At 41.8% G+C, this 21,443-nt stretch overlaps 2 protein-coding genes across 2 annotated transcripts; both read right to left on the bottom strand.

Annotated features, from left to right (window-relative positions):
- Window positions 1-2,368: 2,368 nt before the first annotated feature.
- LOC115137628 (olfactory receptor 11A1-like) lies at window positions 2,369-3,974 on the bottom strand. Its single transcript, XM_029673949.2, has one exon. It carries the CDS (start codon window positions 3,349-3,351, stop codon window positions 2,404-2,406), a length of 948 nt encoding a protein of 315 aa, XP_029529809.1. The 5' UTR covers window positions 3,352-3,974; the 3' UTR covers window positions 2,369-2,403.
- A 5,859-nt stretch (window positions 3,975-9,833) lies between these two features.
- LOC115137627 (olfactory receptor 11A1-like) lies at window positions 9,834-11,730 on the bottom strand. Its single transcript, XM_029673948.1, has one exon. The coding sequence runs from the start codon at window positions 11,280-11,282 to the stop codon at window positions 10,332-10,334; it is 951 nt and encodes a 316-aa protein (XP_029529808.1). The 5' UTR covers window positions 11,283-11,730; the 3' UTR covers window positions 9,834-10,331.
- Between the last annotated feature and the right edge of the window lie 9,713 nt (window positions 11,731-21,443).

Here is a 21,443-nt window from a genome sequence, read left to right as displayed (position 1 = left end):
GCTCTCGTTGACCACTTAATGACATCCACTCCGGATGTTCACACAATATTTAGTGTGTCCGCTTGTAACCTGACACCACCCCATGTAACCAAGCCCCACACACACCCACCCAAGGGGAAAGACAGAGGGAGAGAAATATTTATTTAATTTAAGGACAATTACATTTTCCTTCAAAAGTTTTATTTTCTACAAATCCTTTAGTACAGACATTTAAACAATTATTAAAGTTTACTCTGCAAGTTTACTAAAGTTTACTAATATTAAACTCTGATACTAATGTTTATTACTAAACCTCTATATAGATCATACATGTTATTATTACACAATACTACACATTACTACCCAATATATGTTTATATTTATTTTTTGGAAAGTGTTTTATCTTCCTTCCTTGTAAAATAGTTTCATGAGCATGGCCCTTGTCTCCTTGTAACCTCCCACAAGTTTTCTGTGGTTTATCTCTCGAGGTTTCTTCTCGCTCATGGTGTTCACAGGACAAAGCTAACACCATGCCCAAACCGGACGCGCGTGTGCATCCGCGTGCGCCATTGTGCCCAAATTGAATTTGTTACCCCACCCCAAACGTGATCACGACAAGCAGGTTGAAATATCAAAACAAACTCTGAACCAATTATATTAATTTGGGGATAGGTCGAAAAGCATGAAACATTTATGGCAATTTGGCTAGCTTGCAGTTGTTAGCTAATTTGTCCTATTTAGACAGCTATCTTGCTGTTGCTAGCTAATTTGTCCTGAGCTATACATATTGAGTTGTTATTTTATCTGAAATGCTCAAGGTCCTCTAATCCAACAATTAATCTACACATAAAACGGTCAACTGAATTGTTTCTAGTCATCTCTCCTCCTTCCAGGCTTTCCAGAAATGACTTTTTCCTGTTCATTCTATAATGGGTCACAAGCTCACTACACAGCAGTTCCACAAGTTCACTACACAGCAGTTCCACAAGCTCACTACACAGCAGTTCCACAAGTTCCCTATAAAACTTCCCAACTGTTTGAACTGTTCAAAAGTTAAAACTCAGGCCTCCCCGGAAAATACTTTTGACATATTTTACTTCAAACACATTTCTTTAAGTTCAACAAGGTCACTATACATCAATCACCAGGCCATTACTTTAGACTTCAACATGTGTTTTACTTCAAAGAAACAGGTGCACTATCAAGTTACACAATGACACACTAAATATCGTGACCACGGAGAGGATGTCATTAAGAGATCAACGAGAGGACAATCAAAGGACAGCAACCGTCTACTATATTCTCTCAAGTACACTCTCAGGTCCTACCCTCCCAGAGGGGATGACAGAAGGTGTCCCCCCCAAGTTGCACCCTATTCCCTTTATCAGGGGTATTATATACTTACCATATGAGCTCCGGAGCGTGCTGGTCTTCTGTTCTACCTGAGAATTAATTGCACTCACCTGGTGTTGCAGGTCTAAATCAGTCCCTGATTAGAGGGGAACAATGAAAAAAAGCAGTGGAAGTGGCTTCAAGGTCCAGAGTTGAATAGGGTACCGTTTGGGATGCAGTCAAGACCAGCCATGCCTCTACAGGAGCCCCCCAGGTCTCTACAGGTTACTGGCTGCATTAATTGGTTCCCAGGGAACGAGGCAGTACAGTGGACTAACGACCTGTTACCTAATGACTCAATTAAAATGTTTTTTTACGGTCTTATTATTGGCGTCTGCTTTCCCCATGGTAAAGTGTGGATGGAGTACATTAACCAATGTGTTTTATACACACATCCTCATGAGCCTTATTGGATTATTACATTCTGTAGGTCAAACATATCTCACAGTGACCCCGGAAAAACAAGATGCCATATCTCAATAAAGGTATCTGGTCCAGAAAGAATATAGTTTGTTTTCATGCTGAAGTATTTCCCTAGATTTCTCTCCCAAAATGTACCCACTGAGCCCATTTTCCATTAGTGATGGACCTAATGGTGGGCTATAAGGTGGGCTTACCTTTTACACATTTACATCAATTTATTCACTGTTGTTGATTGATCCAGACAGTTTTGCATATCCAGATTTATTTGGCTGCGTTTACACAGGCAGTCTAATTCTGATCATTTGCCAATAATTTGTCTTTTGACCAACCAGATCAGATCATATGCCAATAACAAAGATCAGAATTGGGCTTGCTATGTAAAAGCAGCCTTACATACTTACATTTAAGTAAGGAATTCAAAGTCATGAACTTCTTCTTCTTTATTTTTTTTTATATGACATTATTTAGTAAATTAGCAAATGTTTTACACATCTGATTTGCCATCCTCTGCCCAATTCATTATAGCGACAAGCCTATCAGTAACAAAACACAAGCCAACATCACAAAAATCTAACAATCAGGATGGAAAAGGTCACACTAATGTCTAGCTTATGTTTTAGGGTACAGACCTACAGGTAGTATGTATTTACAAGCCTGTCTGATTTTAGCCATCCTAACTCCATACACAATAGGATTTAAAAGTGGCTGGCACATCAGATAGTACACTGATAAAATAGTGTGAAGTACAGTTGGAACATTTCTCATAGGGCTATCAAATCTACTCTGGAGCAGAGTTAAGAAACAGCCGAAAGAGAAGTTGAGCAGCGAGGCCAGATGAGGAGAACAGGTGCTGAAAGCTTTCTGTCTGGTCTCGATGGAAGATTTCAAACAAATGGTCAGAATCTTAATATACGACAACACAATAGTAATTAAAGGGACAGTGACAGACAAAACAATACCACAGAGTCCATAGATCTTATTAACTGTCGTGTCTGAAGTTGAACAGGCAAGTTTAACTACCAGGTAGTTGTCACAATACACTTTGTCTATGACGTTTCCACACAATTGCAAACGAATAGTTAAAGACAGTTGTATGGTGAATTTTGCAAAAGAGTACAACCATATTACACAAATTAAAATACACACCCTGTTGGGTGTCATGATGACGTTATACTGTAGTGGATAACATATAGCAAGGTACCTGTCGTAGGACATGACTGCTAAATTGCTGAATTCAATAGATCCATATGTGTACAAGACAAATATCTGTAGGTAACAGAACACAGTGGAAACTGTATGGTCATCTGAAACCAAATGAGTCATGAGAGCAGGAAACAAACCAGTGGTACCATACAAGTCATTTACAAACAAACTGCACAGAAACAGATACAAGGGTTCATGAAGGCTTCTCTCCATACATATAACCACAATAAGCACTGTGTTCGCAAAAACTATGGAGACGTATAAGACAGTTAATATAATGAAATACAAGTACTTTAAGTGTCCTATGTCACTATATCCAGCTAGGATAAATGACGTGAGTTGTGTTGAGTTCATCCTTTTCCCAATAGTATAGAAGTATTTGTAGATATATTTAGTTCACAAGTGAAGGAAAACAGTGTCTATCAGGTGAAATTATTAATCTCTTATTGATTCAACATTTCTTCATTCTTAGAATTGCCATCAATTATCAACTCTTTGCATTATTGCCACAGCATTACTATTCAAAGTGATAACCCCCATAGGCATCATCATGGAAAAACGTTGTTACCTGTGGCTGTGATGGACATGGAGTAGAACATAAAGCAAACATCATTCATACCTACTGTAGTTCAATAATATTCATATTTTGAATAACAAACGCAATTGACACAGTTACGGTTTACCGGTCTTTGCTTTACTGTTACACCTACAAACACTGCAGTCATAGTGTGTGAATGAAACAGGATGCTAGTCATGCAGAGCTGTGGTGTGGTAATGCTCCTCATCATAAGTCACATACATCTTACCATTAGAGGGTTCAATCCCTGTCCACCTTTCTCACTGATTCTCCCACTTGCCTGTCTCCTCCTCTAACTTCCTTACTGTCTGAATGAAGAGTCAAAACATCAATAAAGATACGTACATATATATCTTTAAAACAGGATGTAAGTCTAGATCACCTGGTATCTTTCTCCAGACTGCCGTTGTGTGGACATAGATCTACTGTATGTTCTGTGTCAGTGGACTATTCCACACTAAACTACTGTCACATCCCTGACCTTTTATACCTTTTAAAGGAAGAAAAAAACCCAGTATACAGCAGTGTGTTTACTTGAACTCCAATGACACAAATAATTGAATTGTCATGGTGTGACTCTCAGTGTCCCATGGGTGGTTAGGTCAGTGCAGTGCCAGCTCAGCCAATAAGAAAAATAAGTAGCCTGCAAGATTTTCTTTCCGCTGCCAAATCCCGCTTAGGGACCCCAAAAGGCAAGAGCTGGCCCTGGACCAGGTTGTGCTGCAAGGTCCATCCTCATTTTCATTTAATCTGGATCAGTTAAATTGATAATAGAGAGAGAGAGAGAGTGTGTGTTTTAGTGATGTGCGCGGTCCTAGAGGCAGACGGATTTAAAATGAGGAAATAGAAAACAATAGCCTACCTTAAAACATCAAAACATTTATAATTCCTGTGCAATTGGCTGTTAACTAACATGCTATTTGACATTCACAATTAACTTTGTGGTTTAAAGTATTTTCTCAAAGCCATATACTGCCCCCACAAGACAAAGTTACACTTTAAACTTGATGAACTTGGTAACCATGCATGGCAGGTGAGCATTTTACATATAGAATGAAGTCTTTGTTCGAGGATCTTGCCATTCAAGGTTAGTTCCCCCAGGGGAGGCTGAATACAGGTGAATTATTACTACAAAATGTGTAACTTAAACAAGAAACCCAATGCAGACAACTGGCAAACTTTTTCTTCCACTTTTATGTGATACTCTTGTTGCAAAACAAACATTGTTGCAAAACAGATGTAGCTACCCATGGCATTGAAATAGAATAGTTAAAACTAGTTTGAGGTGTCTGTTAACAAATGTTGCATATGGAGCCAGATAGCTGCCAAAACATTGAACGTACATATCGTTAGGATCGTAAAAAAATCCACATGTAAATTGTTAAACTCGTAAGAAAAGCTATGCATGAAACATGAAACGTAAACGTGAAATTTAATCTGTGAACATACAAACACATATAATGAAAGTATATTTATAGTAATTTAATTTGAATTTGGCGCTCTGCAATTTCACCGGATGTTGGCCAGGTGGGACGGTAGCGTCCCACACCCCCTAGAGAGGTTAAACATAGCCTAAGTTTGGCATAAACCTATTCCCACACTTTAAAATAAGTATGTTGCAGTGGTCTTAGTTAGTCATCCCATAGGCTATTCTCTTCATCACGTCACTGCTGCCCAGTTGAAGAACTTGTGATCTCCATGCAGCATCACAGCGCCATGCGCCTTCGGAAAATAACCCCTCAGCCTCAGAATATGCAATGGTGGCCCTCTTGAAGCATGTGGGAACATCAGACTGGGATAGGGATTGATTGAATATGTCCATAAACACACCAGCCAGCTGGTCTGCGCATGCTCTGAGGACGTGGCTAGGGATCACGTCTGGGCCGGAAGCCTTGCGAGGGTTAACACGTTTAAATGTTTTACTCACGTTGGCCGCGTTGAAGGAGAGCCCGAAGGTTTTGGTAGTGGCACTGTATTGTCCTCAAAGCGAGCAAAGGAGTTGTTTAATTTGCCTGGGAGCAAGACGTCGGTTTCTGCGACGGGGCTGGTTTTATTTTTGTAATCCGTGATTGACTGTAGACCCTGCCACATACGTCTTGTGTCTGAGCCGTTGAATTGCGACTCTACCTTGTCTCTATACTGACGCTTCGCTTGTTATATTGCCTTGTGGAGGGAATAGCTACGCTCTTTGTATTCGGTCATGTTTCCAGTCACCTTGCCGTGACTGATTATAAGCAGTGGCTCGCGCTTTCAGTTTTGCGCTGCCATCAATCCACGGTTTCTGGTTGGGGAAGGTTTTAATAGTCACCGTGGGTACAACATCACCGATGCACTTGCTAATTAACTCGCTCTCCGAATCAGCATATACTGTACATCAATGTTGTTGTCTGAGGCTATCTGGAACATATTCCAGTCCACGTGGTCGAAGCAATCTTGAATCTGATTGGTCGGACCAGCATTGAACAGACCAGAGCACGGGCGGTTCCTGTTTTAGTTTCTGTCTATAGGCTGGGAGCAGCAAAATGGAGTCGTGGTCAGAGTTTCCAAAAGGAGGGCTAGGGAGGGCTTTGTATGCGTCGCGGAAGTTAGAGTAGCAATGATCCAGATTGCTGCCAGCCCGGGTCACGCATTCGATATGCTGATACAATTTAGGGAGCCTTGATTTCAGATTAGCTTTGTTAAAATCCCCAGCTACAATAAATGCAGCCTCAGGATATGTGGTTTCCAGTTTACATAGAGTCCAATGAAGTTCTTTCAGGTGTCTGCTTGGGGAGGGGGATATACACGGCTGTGATTATAATCGAAGAGAATTCTCTTGGAAGATAATCAAGTCGGCATTTGATTGTAAGGAATTCTAGGTCAGGAGAGCAAAAGGACTTGAGTTCCTGTATGTTGTTATGATCACACCATGACTAGTTAATCATATGGCATACAACTCGTCCTTCTTCTTACCAGAGAGATCATTTGTTTCTGTCGGCTTGATACGCGAAGAAACCGGGTGGCTGTACTGACTCTGATAACATATCCAGAGTGAGGCATGTTTCCGTGAAACAGAGAATGTTACAATCTCTGATGTCTCTCTGGAAGGCAACCCTTGCTCAAATTTCGTCTACCTTGTTGTCAAGAGACTGGACATTGGCGAGAAGTATACTCGGGAGTAGTGAGCGATGTGCCCGTCTACAGAGCCTGACCAGAAAACCGCTCCATCTGCCCCTTCTGCGTTACCGTTCTTTTGGGTCGCCTACTGGGATCTGATCCATTGTCCTAGGTGGTGGTCCAAACAGAGAATCCGCTTCGGGAAAGTCGTATTCCTGGTTGTAATGTTGGCAAGTTGATGTTGCTCTTATATCCAATAGTTCTTCCTGGCTGTATGTAATAAGACTTAAGATTTCCTGGGGTAACAATGTAAGAAATAATACAAAATACTGCATAGTTTCCTATGAACGCGAAGAGAGGCGACCATCTCTGTCTGCGCCATCTTCAATAGGGCTGCTGTCGGCGCCATCTTCAGATAGGGCTGCTGTTCTCATACCAGACTGAATTGAATAAAAAAATCTAATAGGGTCCCAAAATATTGGGACTTTACATTTAAGAGTTTAAGAATCAATGGGTATACATTATTAATTTATAAGTGAAAAAAATGGATGTCATTTGTTAGTGGCCTATGATCCTGTTAAAACAATGTATGTGTGGGGACTCTGGCCTAGCACTAAAATGTAGAAGTAGTATGTGAACTCACCAATAGGCTGGGCAGGCAACAATATCAGCAGAGGTGGGACCAAGTCATTGTTTTACAAGTCACAAGTAAGTCTCAAGTCTTAGCACTGAAGTCCCAAGTCAAGTTCCAAGTCAAGACAGGCAAATCCGAGTCAAGTCTCAAGTCAAGATCATCAAGTATCAAGTCAAGTCTCAAGTCAAGTCTCAAGTCCTAAACTTTGACTTTCGAGTCCTAAACAAGTCATAATGTGCTCTTCACAAAATGTAATACCATTTCATATTTTTAACAAGAGTAATAGTTAGTATATTACATTTACACAAATCATGAATGCTTTTAAAAATATCTATATATTTATTACTTTCCAAATAAACATTATATTTCCATGGAAATACATGGATAGCCATGAGAAAGACCCTCCCCCCATAGAGATCGAGGCACAATCGGGCGCAATTGCAATCGGGCGATGTAGACCTGTACACAATCGCCCAACCTTAACACACACACACACACACACACACACACACACACACACACACACACACACACACACACACACACACACACACACACACACACACACACACACACACACACACACACTCTCTCTCTACAGTAGGCTAAAGTATGTCAATGGTAGTAACATCAGGCAGGATTTAGGCTACCAACTGCCTAGCCAGCTGTAGCTCAATCTTGAGTGCAATGATCACGTTCCCGCACTGACTGACTATATGGAGGCTCATTGATTTAACGTTACGTTAGCCTACATGATACACTAGTAAAGTAATAAAATATATAGCTGTCGGCTATATTAGCCACGAATTACCGTTCTTCGTGCAGCTTCAAATGTTGAACAAAGTTGGAAATGGCTGCCTCCTTCTGTAATTTTCTTCCCGCATGTTTTGCAAGTTGTAATCTGTTTTTTGTTGATACAACATCGTCTTGATATCCAAAAATAATAATTTTGCTTATCATCTTTCCAAGGGCTCCATCTTAATTCACCCGCCGACGTTCCTCTGCACTGCCACGCACAACTTTTTCTCAGCTGGCACAATTTGATTGGCTGCTGTCCAATTGTAACTGTAATCCGTTAAATGAAGAGTTGATGCCCTGCACCCTTTTTTTCATTGTATAATTTTTAATATTTGGGCTTGGGGAGGGTATCAAGTCAGGTCGAGTCATAAGGCTCAAGTCCAAGTCAAGTCATTGGTGTTAAAGTCAAAATCGGGTTGCAAGTCATCATATTTGTGACTTGATTCTGACTCGAGTCCAAGTCATGTGACTCGAGTCCACACCTCTGAATATCAGATCTCTTATTTATGTGCACCATGTACAATGAAGACACAGTTTAGTGGGGTGGCAGGTAGCATAGTGGTTAGAGCATTAACAGTAACAGTAAGAGAAAGGATGTTGGATCAAATCCCCGAGCTGACAAGGTAAAAATCTATCCTTCTGAACAAGGCAGTTAACCCACTGTTACCCAGTAGGCTGTTATTTTAAGTAAGAATTTGTTCTTAACTGACTTGCCTAATTAAATAAATGTTCAATTAAAATAAAAAAAAAGTTAAACTAATTGAAAGCCTCTGACAAAGGAATGGTTTCCCAGACCCAGATTAAGTATAGTCCTGGACCAACCACTGGCAGGTATTGTTGACAGGCTACCTTGGTAGCTTCATTCTGAATGAGGGTGTAACACAACAGTCTGAGGAGAGGTCATTGTTGGTAGCCTGGCCCCGATCTGTTTGTGCTATCGTTCCAACTCCTTGTCATGTATGGAATGACAAGGAGCTGAATGTTAGCACAAACAGACTAGGACCCAGGCTATGTAGTTAGGGCTCTGTTGTTTTTCCTGACCATATGATCTAACCAGGGAAAACAGAGAATAACTCAGGACGCCAAGTCCTAGCTATAGTCTAAAACCTAGGCCCAGAGCTTTTTCTGTTCAGGTAAAAGTGAGGGCCCTTATTTTCTCTCGGGGCTTCCTTAGGCCTACAGTACACTTTTCCCCCCCAAAATGGCATCATATTCCCTATATCAGGGCTATTAAACTCTTACCCTACGATGTCTGGGTCCTGCTGCTTTTCTTTTCTGTTCTACAGGACCTGATAATTGGTCCCTGATTAGAGGGGAACAATGAAAAAAAGCAGTGGAAGTGGCTCCGGGGTCCAGAGTTGAATAGGGTACCATTTGGGATACAGTCAAGACCAGCTGTGCCTCTACAGGAGCCCCTCAGGTCTCTACAGGTTACTAGCTGCATTAATTGGTTCCCAGGGAACGAGGTGATAGAGTGGACTAATGACATGGTACCTAATTACTCAATAAACATGTTTCTTACAGTTTTATTATTGGCTTCTGCTTTCCCCGTGGTAAAGTGTGGATGGAGTACATTAACCAACGTGTCTTATTGGATTGTTACATTCTGTAGGTCAAACATATCTCACAGTGACCCCGGAAAAACAAGATAGCTTTTATCTCAGTAAAGGTATCTGGTCCAGACAGAATATAGTTTGATTTCATACTAAAGTATTTCCCAAGATTTCTCTCTGAAAATGTCAAACAATCATGTACCCACTGGGCCCATTTTCCATTAGTGATGGACCTAATGGTGGGCTATAAGGTGGGCTTACCTTTTACACATTTACTTCCATGTATTCACTGTTGTTGATTGATCCAGACAGTTTTGCATATCTTGATTTATTTGTGTTTACACAAAGATTTTTATGTGTTTACACAGGTGGTCTAATTCTGCCAATTATTTGTCTTTTGACCAACCAGATCAGATATTTTGCCAATAATAAAGATCAGAATTGGACTTGCTTTGTGAATGCAGCCTTAGAAACTTCAATTTAAGAGAGAAATTCAAAGTCATGAACTTCTCCTGTTTATATTTGATTTATATGACAATATTTAATAAATTAGCAAATGTTTTACATTTACCATCCTCACCCCCATTCATTTTTGCAACTAGCCTAAGTAACAAAACACAAGTCAACATCACAAATATCGAACAATCAGGACGGAAAAGGTCACAAAATGCTTAGCTTATGTTTTAGGGTACAGACCTACAGGTAGTATGTATTTACAAGCCTGTCTGATTTTAGCCATCCTAACTCCATACACAATAGGATTTAAAAGTGGCTGGCACATCAGATAGTACACTGATAAAATATTGTGAAGTACAGTTGGAACATTTCTCATAGGGCTATCAAATCTACTCTGGAGCAGAGTTAAGAAACAGCCGAAAGAGAAGTTGAGCAGCGAGGCCAGATGAGGAGAACAGGTGCTGAAAGCTTTCTGTCTGGTCTCGATGGAAGATTTCAAACAAATGGTCAGAATCTTAATATAAGAGAACACAATAGTAATTAAAGGGACAGCGACAGTCAAAATAATACCACAGAGTCCAGAGATGTTATTAACTGTCGTGTCTGAAGTTGAACAGGCAAGTTTAACTACCAGGTAGTTGTCACAATACACTTTGTCTATGACGTTTCCACACAATTGCAAACGAATAGTCAAAGACAGTTGTATGGTGAATTTTACAAAAGAGTACAACCATATTACACAAATTAAAATACACACCCTGTTGGGTGTCATGATGACGTTATACTGTAGTGGATAACATATAGCAAGGTACCTGTCGTAGGACATGACTGCTAAATTGATGAATTCAGTAGATCCATATGTGTACAAGACAAATATCTGTAGGTAACAGAACACAGTGGAAACTGTATGGTCATCTGAAACCAAATGAGTCATGAGAGCAGGAAACAAACCAGTGGTACCATACAAGTCATTTACAAACAAACTGCACAGAAACAGATACAAGGGTTCATGAAGGCTTCTCTCCATACATATTACCACAATAAGCACTGTGTTCGCAAAAACTATGGAGACGTATAAGACAGTTAATATAATGAAATACAAGTACTTTAAGTGTCCAATGTCACTATATCCAGCTAGGATAAATGACGTGAATTGTGTTGAGTTCATCATTTTCCCAATAGTACCTATAGATGTATTTGGAGATATAGTTAGTTCACAAGACAAGTACAACAGTGTCTATCAGGTGAAACAATCTCTTATTGACATCTCATAATTGCTTCATTCTTATAATTACCACTGATTATCAAGATTCATTGCATCATTGCCACAGCATTACTCTTCAAAGGGATTCCATGGAAAAACATTGTTACCTGTGGTTGTAATGGACATTGAGTAGAACATACGGCAAACGTCATTCATCGTGTAAGTTCAATAATATTCATATTTTGAATAACAAATACAATTGACACACAATTTTTTGCTTTACTGTTAAACTTGCATACACTCCAACTATAGTGTGTGAATGAAACAGGATGCTAGTCTTGCAGAGCTGTGGTGCGGTAATTCTCCCTGGCATAAGTCACATATAACTCACCAGAGACCAGGATTCAATCCCTGTCCACCTCATTTTCAGACAAGATAGAACTGCCAAAGGGGGCGGTGTTGCAATCTACTGCAAAGATAGCCTGCAGAGTTCTGTCCTACTATCCAGGTCTGTACCCAAACAATTTGAACTTCTACTTTTAAAAATCCACCTCTCTAAAAACAAGTCTCTCACCGTTGCCGCCTGCTATAGACCACCCTCTGCCCCCAGCTGTGCTCTGGACACCATATGTGAACTGATTGCCCCCCATCTATCTTCAGAGCTCGTGCTGCTAGGCGACCTAAACTGGAACATGCTTAACACCCCAGCCATCCTACAATCTAAACTTGATGCCCTCAATCTCACACAAATTATCAATGAACCTACCAGGTACCTCCCCAAAGCCTTAAACACGGGCACCCTCATAGATATCATCCTAACCAACTTCCCCTCTAAATACACCTCTGCTGTCTTCAACCAAGATCTCAGCGATCACTGCCTCATTGCCTGCATCCGTAATGGGTCAGCGGTCAAACGACCTCCACTCATCACTGTAAAACACTCCCTGAAACACTTCAGCGAGCAGGCCTTTCTAATCGACCTGGCCGGGGTATCCTGGAAGGATATTGATATCACCCCGTCAGTAGAGGATGCCTGGATATTTAAAAAAATGCCTTCCTAACCATCTTAAATTAACATGCCCCATTCAAGAAATTTAGAACCAGGAACAGATATAGCCCTTGGTTCTCCCCAGACCTGACTGCCCTTAACCAACACAAAAACATCCTATGGCGTTCTGCATTAGCATCGAACAGCCCCCGTGATATGCAGCTGTTCAGGGAAGCTAGAAACCATTATACACAGGCAGATAGAAAAGCCAAGGCTAGCTTTTTCAAGCAGAAATTTGCTTCCTGCAACACTAACTCAAAAAAGTTCTGAGACACTGTAAAGTCCATGGAGAATAAGAACACCTCCTCCCAGCTGCCCACTGCACTGAAGATAGGAAACACTGTCACCACTGATAAATCCACCATAATTGAGAATTTCAAGAAGCATTTTTCTACGGCTGGCCATGCTTTCCACCTGGCTACTCCTACCCCGGTCAACAGCACTGCACCCCCAACACCAACTCGCCCAAGCCTTCCCCATTTCTCCTTCTCCCAAATCCATTCAGCTGATGTTCTGAAAGAGCTGCACAATCTGGACCCTTTCTTTCTAAAATTATCTGCCGAAATTGTTGCCACCCCTATTACTAGCCTGTTCAACCTCTCTTTCGTGTCGTCTGTGATTCCCAAAGATTGGAAAGCAGCTGCGGTCATCCCCCTCTTCAAAGGGGGGGGGGGGCACTCTTGACCCAAACTGCTACAGACCTATATATATCCTACCATGCCTTTCTAAGGTCTTCGAAAGCCAAGTCAACAAACAGATTACCGACCATTTCGAATCTCACCATACCTTCTCTGCTATGCAATCTGGTTTCAGAGCTGGTCATGGGTGCACCTCAGCCACGCTCAAGGTCCTAAACTATATCTTAACCGCCATCGATAAGAAACATTACTGTGCAGCCGTATTCATTGATCTGGCCAAGGCTTTCGACTCTGTCAATCACCACATCCTCATCGGCAGACTCGACAGCCTTGGTTTCTCAAATGATTGCCTCGCCTGGTTCAGTGTGTCAGTGTGTCAAATCGGAGGGTCTGCTGTCCGGACCTCTGGCAGTCTCTATGGGGGTGCCACAGGGTTCAATTCTTGGACCGACTCTCTTCTCTGTATACATCAATGAGGTCGCTCTTGCTGCTGGTGAGTCTCTGATCCACCTCTACGCAGACGACACCATTCTGTATACTTCCGGCCCTTCTTTGGACACTGTGTTAACAACCCTCCAGGCAAGCTTCAATGCCATACAACTCTCCTTCCGTGGCCTCCAATTGCTCTTAAATACAAGTAAAGCTAAATGCATGCTCTTCAACCGATCGCTACCTGCACCTACCCGCCTGTCCAACATCACTACTCTGGACGGCTCTGACTTAGAATACGTGGACAACTACAAATACTTAGATGTCTGGTTAGACTGTAAACTCTCCTTCCAGACCCATATCAAACATCTCCAATCCAAAGTTAAATCTAGAATTGGCTTCCTATTTCGCAACAAAGCATCCTTCACTCATGCTGCCAAACATACCCTTGTAAAACTGACCATCCTACCAATCCTCGACTTTGGCGATGTCATTTACAAAATAGTCTCCAATACCCTACTCAACAAATTGGATGCAGTCTATCACATTGCAATCCGTTTTGTCACCAAAGCCCCATATACTACCCACCATTGCAACCTGTATGCTCTCGTTGGCTGGCCCTCGCTTCATACTCGTCGCCAATCCCACTGGCTCCATGTCATCTTCAAGACCCTGCTAGGTAAAGTCCCCCTTATCTCAGCTCGCTGGTCACCATAGCATCTCCCACCTGTAGCACACGCTCCAGCAGGTATATCTCTCTAGTCACCCCCAAAACCAATTCATTCTTTGGCCGCCTCTCCTTCCAGTTCTCTGCTGCCAATGACTGGAACGAACTACAAAAATCTCTGAAACTGGAAACACTTATCTCCCTCACTAGCTTTAAGCACCAACTGTCAGAGCAGCTCACAGATTACTGCACCTGTACATAGCCCACCTATAATTTAGCCCAAACAACTACCTCTTTCCCAACTGTATTTAATTTATTTATTTATTTTGCTCCTTTGCACCCCATTATTTTTATTTCTACTTTGCACATTCTTCCATTGCAAAACTACCATTCCAGTGTTTTACTTGCTATATTGTATTTACTTTGCCACCATGGCCTTTTTTGCCTTTACCTCCCTTCTCACCTCATTTGCTCACATTGTATATAGACTTGTTTATACTGTATTATTGACTGTATGTTTGTTTTACTCCATGTGTAACTCTGTGTCGTTGTATCTGTCGAACTGCTTTGCTTTATCTTGGCCAGGTCGCAATTGTAAATGAGAACTTGTTCTCAACTTGCCTACCTGGTTAAATAAAGGTGAAATAAAAAATAAATAAAAAATAAATAAAAAAATATGAACTTAACCCTTGTGTGGTTTTCGGGTCTGTGGGACCCATTTTCAATGTTTACTAAAATAAAAAAAATAAACATTTCATCCTGATACTCACTGGCCTTGGCTCATTTTCTGCGAAGAACATGTCAAATAACACATTCACATTGAGTGGACACTGTGCACCCTCCTACACATTTATATTGCATATGTGGTGTTCGGGTCCACCCGAGGGTAATAAAAGTGTGGGAAAGTATGTGTGTAGGTGAAAACAAGTAAAAATTCAACAACAAGGTTTGCTGTGTGCCTTCACTCTGTCTTCCTACACCCTGGGCCTGCTGTGTCAACAAAGCACTTGTCTGTCTTTCTCCACCCTGGGCCTGCTGTTTCAACAAAGCACTTGTCTGTCTCCCTCCACCCTGGGCCTGCTGTTTCAACAAAGCACTTGTCTGTCTCCCTCCACCCTGGGCCTGCTGTTTCAACAAAGCACTTGTTTGTCTTCCTCCACCCTGGGCCTGCTGTTTCAACAAAGCACTTGTCTGTCTCCCTACCTGTCTGCCTGTCTCCTGCTTTTCTCCCACTCTTTACCCTTTGTAGTGTGTGAAACAACATTCTTTCGAGACGTTGTGAAAAAAAAAAATCTGTATTTTCCCACACTCTACCCCAACCGTGCAAATTGGGGGAGGGGCACAACAAATAAATAGATTTGCATGTGTGGCTCCTTACCACAATCAATCAGTATGGAAAAAATAATCTCTGTTCAGAGGGCCTGATAAAAAATGCTTGTAGAGAAATAAGTGAATGTGGAAGGAGTGTCTTCCCAAGGAATGAGCCACCCTGCAAGGCTGCCAATGTCATAAAGATGCAACCAGGGCCGACAGATGGCGGTTACTCATGCGAAGGACATAAAGTATTTTTTTTAACTGTTCATCCCAGACACCATCCAGAAAATCATTCTGGACTGAACTAATTTGGAGGGCGTGTTTTTGGAGAGAGATGGAAGGTGATGGACAAAACTAGGTTTCATGCATACTTTGGGGTTTGCATCCATTGGTAACACACTACGCCGCCAGGGACTCAAATCCTGCAGTGCCAGACGTGTTCCCCTGCTTAAGCCAGTACATGTCCAGGCCCGTCTGAAGTTTGCTAGAGAGCATTTGGATGATCCAGAAGAAGATTGGGAGAATGTCATATGGTCAGATGAAACCAAAATAGAACTTTTTGGTAAAAACTCAACTCGTCGTGTTTGGAGGACAAAGAATGCTGAGTTCCATCCAAAGAACACCTTACCTACTGTGAAGCATGGGGGTGGGAACATCATGCTTTGGGGCTGTTTTTCTGCAAAGGGACCAGGACGACTGATCCGTGTAAAGGAAAGAATGAATGGGGCCATGTATCGTCCATCCATCAGCAAGGGCATTGAAGATGAAACGTGGCTGGGACTTTCAGCATGACAATGATCCCAAACACATCGCCCGGGTAACGAAGGAGTGGCTTCGTAAGAAGCATTTCAAGGTCCTGGAGTGGCCTAGCCAGTCTCCAGATCTCAACCCCATAGAAAATCTTTGGAGGGAGTTGAAAGTCCATGTTGCCCAGCAACAGCCCCAAAACATCACTGCTCTAGAGGAGATCTGCATGGAGGAACGGGCCAAAATACCAGCAACAGTGTGTGAAAACCTTGTGAAGACTTACAGAAAACGTTTGACCTGTGTCATTGCCAACAAAGGGTATATAACAAAGTATTGAGATACACTTTTGTTATTGACCAAATACTTATTTTCCACCATGATTTGCAAATAAATTCCAAAAAATCCTACAATGTGATTTTCTGGATTTCTTTTCTCATTTTGTCTGTCATAGTTGAAGTGTACCTATGATGAAAATTACAGGCCTCTCTCATCTTTTTAAGAGGGAGAACTTGCACAATTGGTGGCTGACTAAATACTTTTTTGCCCCACTGTACCTACACATACCCTACGGTCACAAGACGCAGGCCTCCTAATTGTCCCCTAGAATTTCTAAGCAAACAGTTGGAGGCAGGGCTTTTTCCTATAGAGCTCCATTTTTATGGAATGGTCTGCCTATTAATAATAATGGTCTAACCCTATTACAGGGGCTGAGTCACTGGCTTACTGGTGCTCTTTCATGCCGTCCCTAGGAGTGGTGCATCACTTTAGTGGGTTGAGTCACTTATGTGATCTTCCTGTCTGGGTTGGCGCCCCCCCTTGGGTTGTGCCATGGCGGAGATCTTTGTGGGCTATACTCGGCCTTGTCTCAGGATGGTAAGTTGGTGGTTGAAGATATCCCTCTAGTGGTGTGGGTGCTGTGCTTTGGCAAAGTGGGTGGGGTTTTATCCTTCCTGTTTGGCCCTGTCTGGGGGTATCATCAAATGGGGCCACAGTGTCACCTGACCCCTCCTGTCTCAGCCTCCAGTATTTATGCTGCGGTAGTTTATGTGTCGGGGGGCTAGGGTCAGTTTGTTATATCTGGAGTACTTCTCCTGTCTTATCCGGTGTCCTGTGTGAATTTAAGTATGCTCTCTCTAATTCTCTCTTTCTCTCTTTCTTTCTCTCTCTCGGAGGACCTGAGCCCTAGGACCATGCCTCAGGACTACCTGGCATGATGATTCCTTGCTGTCCCCAGTCCACCTGGCCGTGCTGCTGCTCCAGTTTCAACTGTTCTGCCTGCGGCTATGGAATCCTGACCTGTTCACCGGACGTGCTACCTGTCCCAGACCTATTATTTGTATTATTTATAAACATTTGAACATCTTGGCCATGTTCTGTTATAATCTCCACCCGGCACAGCCAGAAGAGGACTGGCCACCCCTCATAGTCTGGTTCCTCTCTAGGTTTCTTCCTAGGTTTTGGCCTTTCTAGGGAGTTTTTCCTAGCCAACGTGCTTCAACACCTGCATTGCTTGCTGTTTGGGATTTTAGGCTGGGTTTCTGTACAGCACTTGTACAAATTTGATTTGATTTGATTTGGTATGGCAACTGCTCTGCCTCTGACCGCAAGGCACTACAGAGGTTAGTGTGTATGGCCCAGTACATCACTGGGGCCAAGCTTCCTGCCATCCAGGACCTCTATAAGGCCCAAAACGTTGTCAAAGACTCCAGCCACCCTAGTCATAGACTGTTCTCTCTGCTACCGGAGCGCCAAGTTTAGGTCCAAGAGTCTTCTAAACAGCTTCTACCCCCAAGCCATAAGACTCTTGAACATTTAATCAAATGGCTACCCAGACTATTTGCATTGCCCCCCCTTTACACTGCTGCTACTCTCTGTTTGTATCTATGCATAGTTACTTTAATAACTCTACCTACATGTATATATTACCTCAATTACCTCGACTAACCGGAGCCCCCGCACATTGACTCTGACCCGGTACCCCCCCTATATAGCCTCGCTATTGTTATTTTACTACTGCTCTTTAATTACTTGCTACTTTTATTTATTTTTCTTATTTTTTTTAAGGTATTTTTATAGATTTTGTTTACTGCATTGTTTTGTTGTTTTGATTTGATTTGATTTGGATTACTCTACCTTTATTTAGCCCTCAGTAGCCTCAGTCATAATGCAGTGTTGGTTTTGATCACGTTCCATACGCTTCTCCTGTTTTGTTAATCTGCCTTATTCTTATCATTAAACTCACCTTTTTCACCTGCTTCCTGACTCCCAGCGAATACGTTACACCGCTGCCTGGAAAAATGTATTAGCTTGTATTTACTTTGAGCCACAATAATGTGTTTGTATTTTGTTCCATACAGGTCATTGGTCACTTTGAATATTTCCCCAGCCATGTTATCTCTTCCACCACATTTGCTGGATTGGTTGAACAGTGCAGAAGAGAACCTCCCCCAACAGCCTTTTTCACTCTCGTCAGGACCAGAATGAAAGAAACGCCACTCAGCCGTTTTTTTACGCCTGCTACAGTTGAAGTCGGAAGTTGACATATACTTAGGCTGGAGTCATTAAAAATCATTTTTCAACCACTCCACAAATTTCTTGTTTAACAAACTATAGTTTTGGTAAGTCGGTTAGGACATCTACTTTGTGCATGACACAAATCATTTTTCCAACAATTGTGTACAGACAGATTATTTCACTTTTATTCACTATCACAATTCCAGTGGGTCAGAAGTGTACATACACTAAGTTGACTGTGCCTTTAAACAGCTTGTAAAATTCAAGAAAATGATGTCATGGCTTTAGAAGCTTCTGATAGTCTAATTTACATAATTTGAGTCAATTGGAGGTGTACCTGTGGATGTATTTCAAGGCCTACCTTCAAACTCAGTGCCTCTTTGCTTGACGTCATAGGAAAATCAAAAGAAAACAGCCAAGACCTCAGAAAAACCATTGTAGACCTCCACAAGTCTGGTTCATCCTTGGGAGCAATTTCCAAATGCCTGAAGTCTGGCATTTGGAAGTCTGGCACCACGTTCATCTGTACAAACAATAGTACGCAAGTATAAACACCATGACACCACACCCGACATACCGCTCAGGAAGGAGACGTGTTCTGTCTTCTAGAGATGAACAGTACTTTGGCGCGAAAAGTGCAAATCAATCCCAGAACAACAGCAAAGGACCTTGTGAATATGCTGGAGGAACAAAAGTATCTATATCCAAAGCAAAACGAGTCCTATATCGACATAACCTGAAAGGCAGCTCAGCAAGGACGAAGCCACTGCTCCAAAACCGCCATAAAAAAGACAGACTTCGGTTTGCAACTGCACATGAGGACAAAGATCGCACTTTTTTGAGAAATATCCTCTGTTCTGATGAAACAAAAATAGAATTGTATGGCCATAATGACCATTGTTATGTTTGGAGGAAAAAGGGGGAGGCTTGCTATCCGAAAAAACACCATCCCAACCGTGAAGCACGGGGCTGGCAGCATCATGTTGTTTGGGTGCTTTGCTGCAGGAGGCACTGGTGCACTTCACAAAATAGATGGCTTCATGAGGGAGGAAATGTATATTGATATATTGAAGCAACATCTCAAGACATCAGTCAGGAAGTTAAAGCTTGGTCGCAAATGGGTCTTCCAAAAGGACAATGACCCCAAGCATACTTCCAAAGTTGTGGCAAAATGGCTTAAGGACAACAAAGTCAAGGGATTGAAGTGGCCATCACAAAGCCCTGACCTCAATCCCATAGAACATTTGTGTGCAGAACTGAAAAAGCGTGTGCGAACAAGGAGGCCTACAAACCTGACTCAGTTACACCAGCTCTGTCAGGAGGAATGTACCACAATTCACCCAACTTATTGAGGGAAGCTTGTGGAACGCTACCCGAAACGTTTGACCCAAGTTAAACCATTCTTAGGCAATGCTACCAAATACTAATTGAGTGTATGTAAACTTCTGACCCAATGGGATTGTGATGAAAGAAATAAAAGCTGAAATAAATAATTCTCTCTACTATTATTCTAACATTTCACATTCTTAAAATAAAGTGGTGATGTCACACCCTGGCCATAGAGAGGCTTTTATTCTCTATTTTGGTTAGGCCAGGGTGTGACTAGGGTGGGCATTCTATGTTCCTTTTTCTATGTTTTTGTATTTCTTTGTTTTTGGCTGGGTATGGTTCTCAATCAGGGACAGCTGTCTATCGTTGTCTCTGATTGAGAACCATACTTAGGTAGCTCTTGCCCACATGGGTTTTGTGGGTAATTGTTTTCTGTTGAGTGTTTGTATTGAACTGTTTCGGTTTTGTTCATTCACTGTTGTTTTTTTTTTGTATTTTCAGTGTTCTATTCCTATTAAACAATATGAACACGTACCACGCTGCACCTTGGTCCTCACCTTCTTCCACCAACAGCCGTTACAGGTGATCCTAACTGACCTAAAACAGGGAATTTTTACTAGGATTAAATGTCAGGAATTGTGAAACTGAGTTCAAATGTATTTGGCAAAGGTGTATGTAAACTTCTGACTTCAACTGTACATTAGGTTAGGGTGACACAAATGAGAGAACACCTCACTCGGACCATTTTAGTCCCCATAGCAGAGCTGTTTAGACTAGTTTTCAAGTTATCTAGACAGGTTAGTGACTATAACCGTTTTACTGTTTTGTGTGTACAAATGCTTCCAATTTGCAAAGACACGCACAAGAAACACCTACACCAAAGCACACCTCCAATACACTAACCTCTTTGGCTGTTAACTAACATGCTATTTGACATTCACAAATAACTTTGGTGTCATTTATTTTCTCAAAGCCACACTGCCCCCACAAGACAAAGTTACACTTTCAAAATTGGTGAACTTCGTAACCATGCATGGCAGGTGAGCATTTTACATATAGAATGAAGTCGTTGATGGAGGATCTTGCCATTCAAGGTTAGATCCCCCAGGGAGGCTGAATACAGGTGAATTACTACAAAATGTGTAACTTTAACAACAAACTCAATGCAGAGAACTGGCAACCTTTTTCTTGCACTTGTATGTGCTACTCTATTGTTGCAAAACAAACATAGCTATCCCTGCCACTGAAATAAAATGGCTGTGCAAAATGTAGATCTATATAGTAAGGATATTTTTTGTCCTCCTAACCTAATAGAAAAATCATAACACTTCCACAGAGGGAAGGAACAGAAAAGCTACAATCTATGGTTGGCTAGTCAATATGTCAATCCAACTCAAAATGCAAGTTATATCCAATCACAATTGTAAATAATTTGACTCTGC

This window comes from Oncorhynchus nerka, linkage group LG11, assembly GCF_034236695.1.
Source record: "Oncorhynchus nerka isolate Pitt River linkage group LG11, Oner_Uvic_2.0, whole genome shotgun sequence".
NCBI classification, from domain to species: Eukaryota; Metazoa; Chordata; class Actinopteri; order Salmoniformes; family Salmonidae; genus Oncorhynchus; species Oncorhynchus nerka.
The sequence above is the reverse complement of the archived record's forward strand: the minus strand, read 5'-3'. Positions and strand labels throughout refer to the sequence as shown.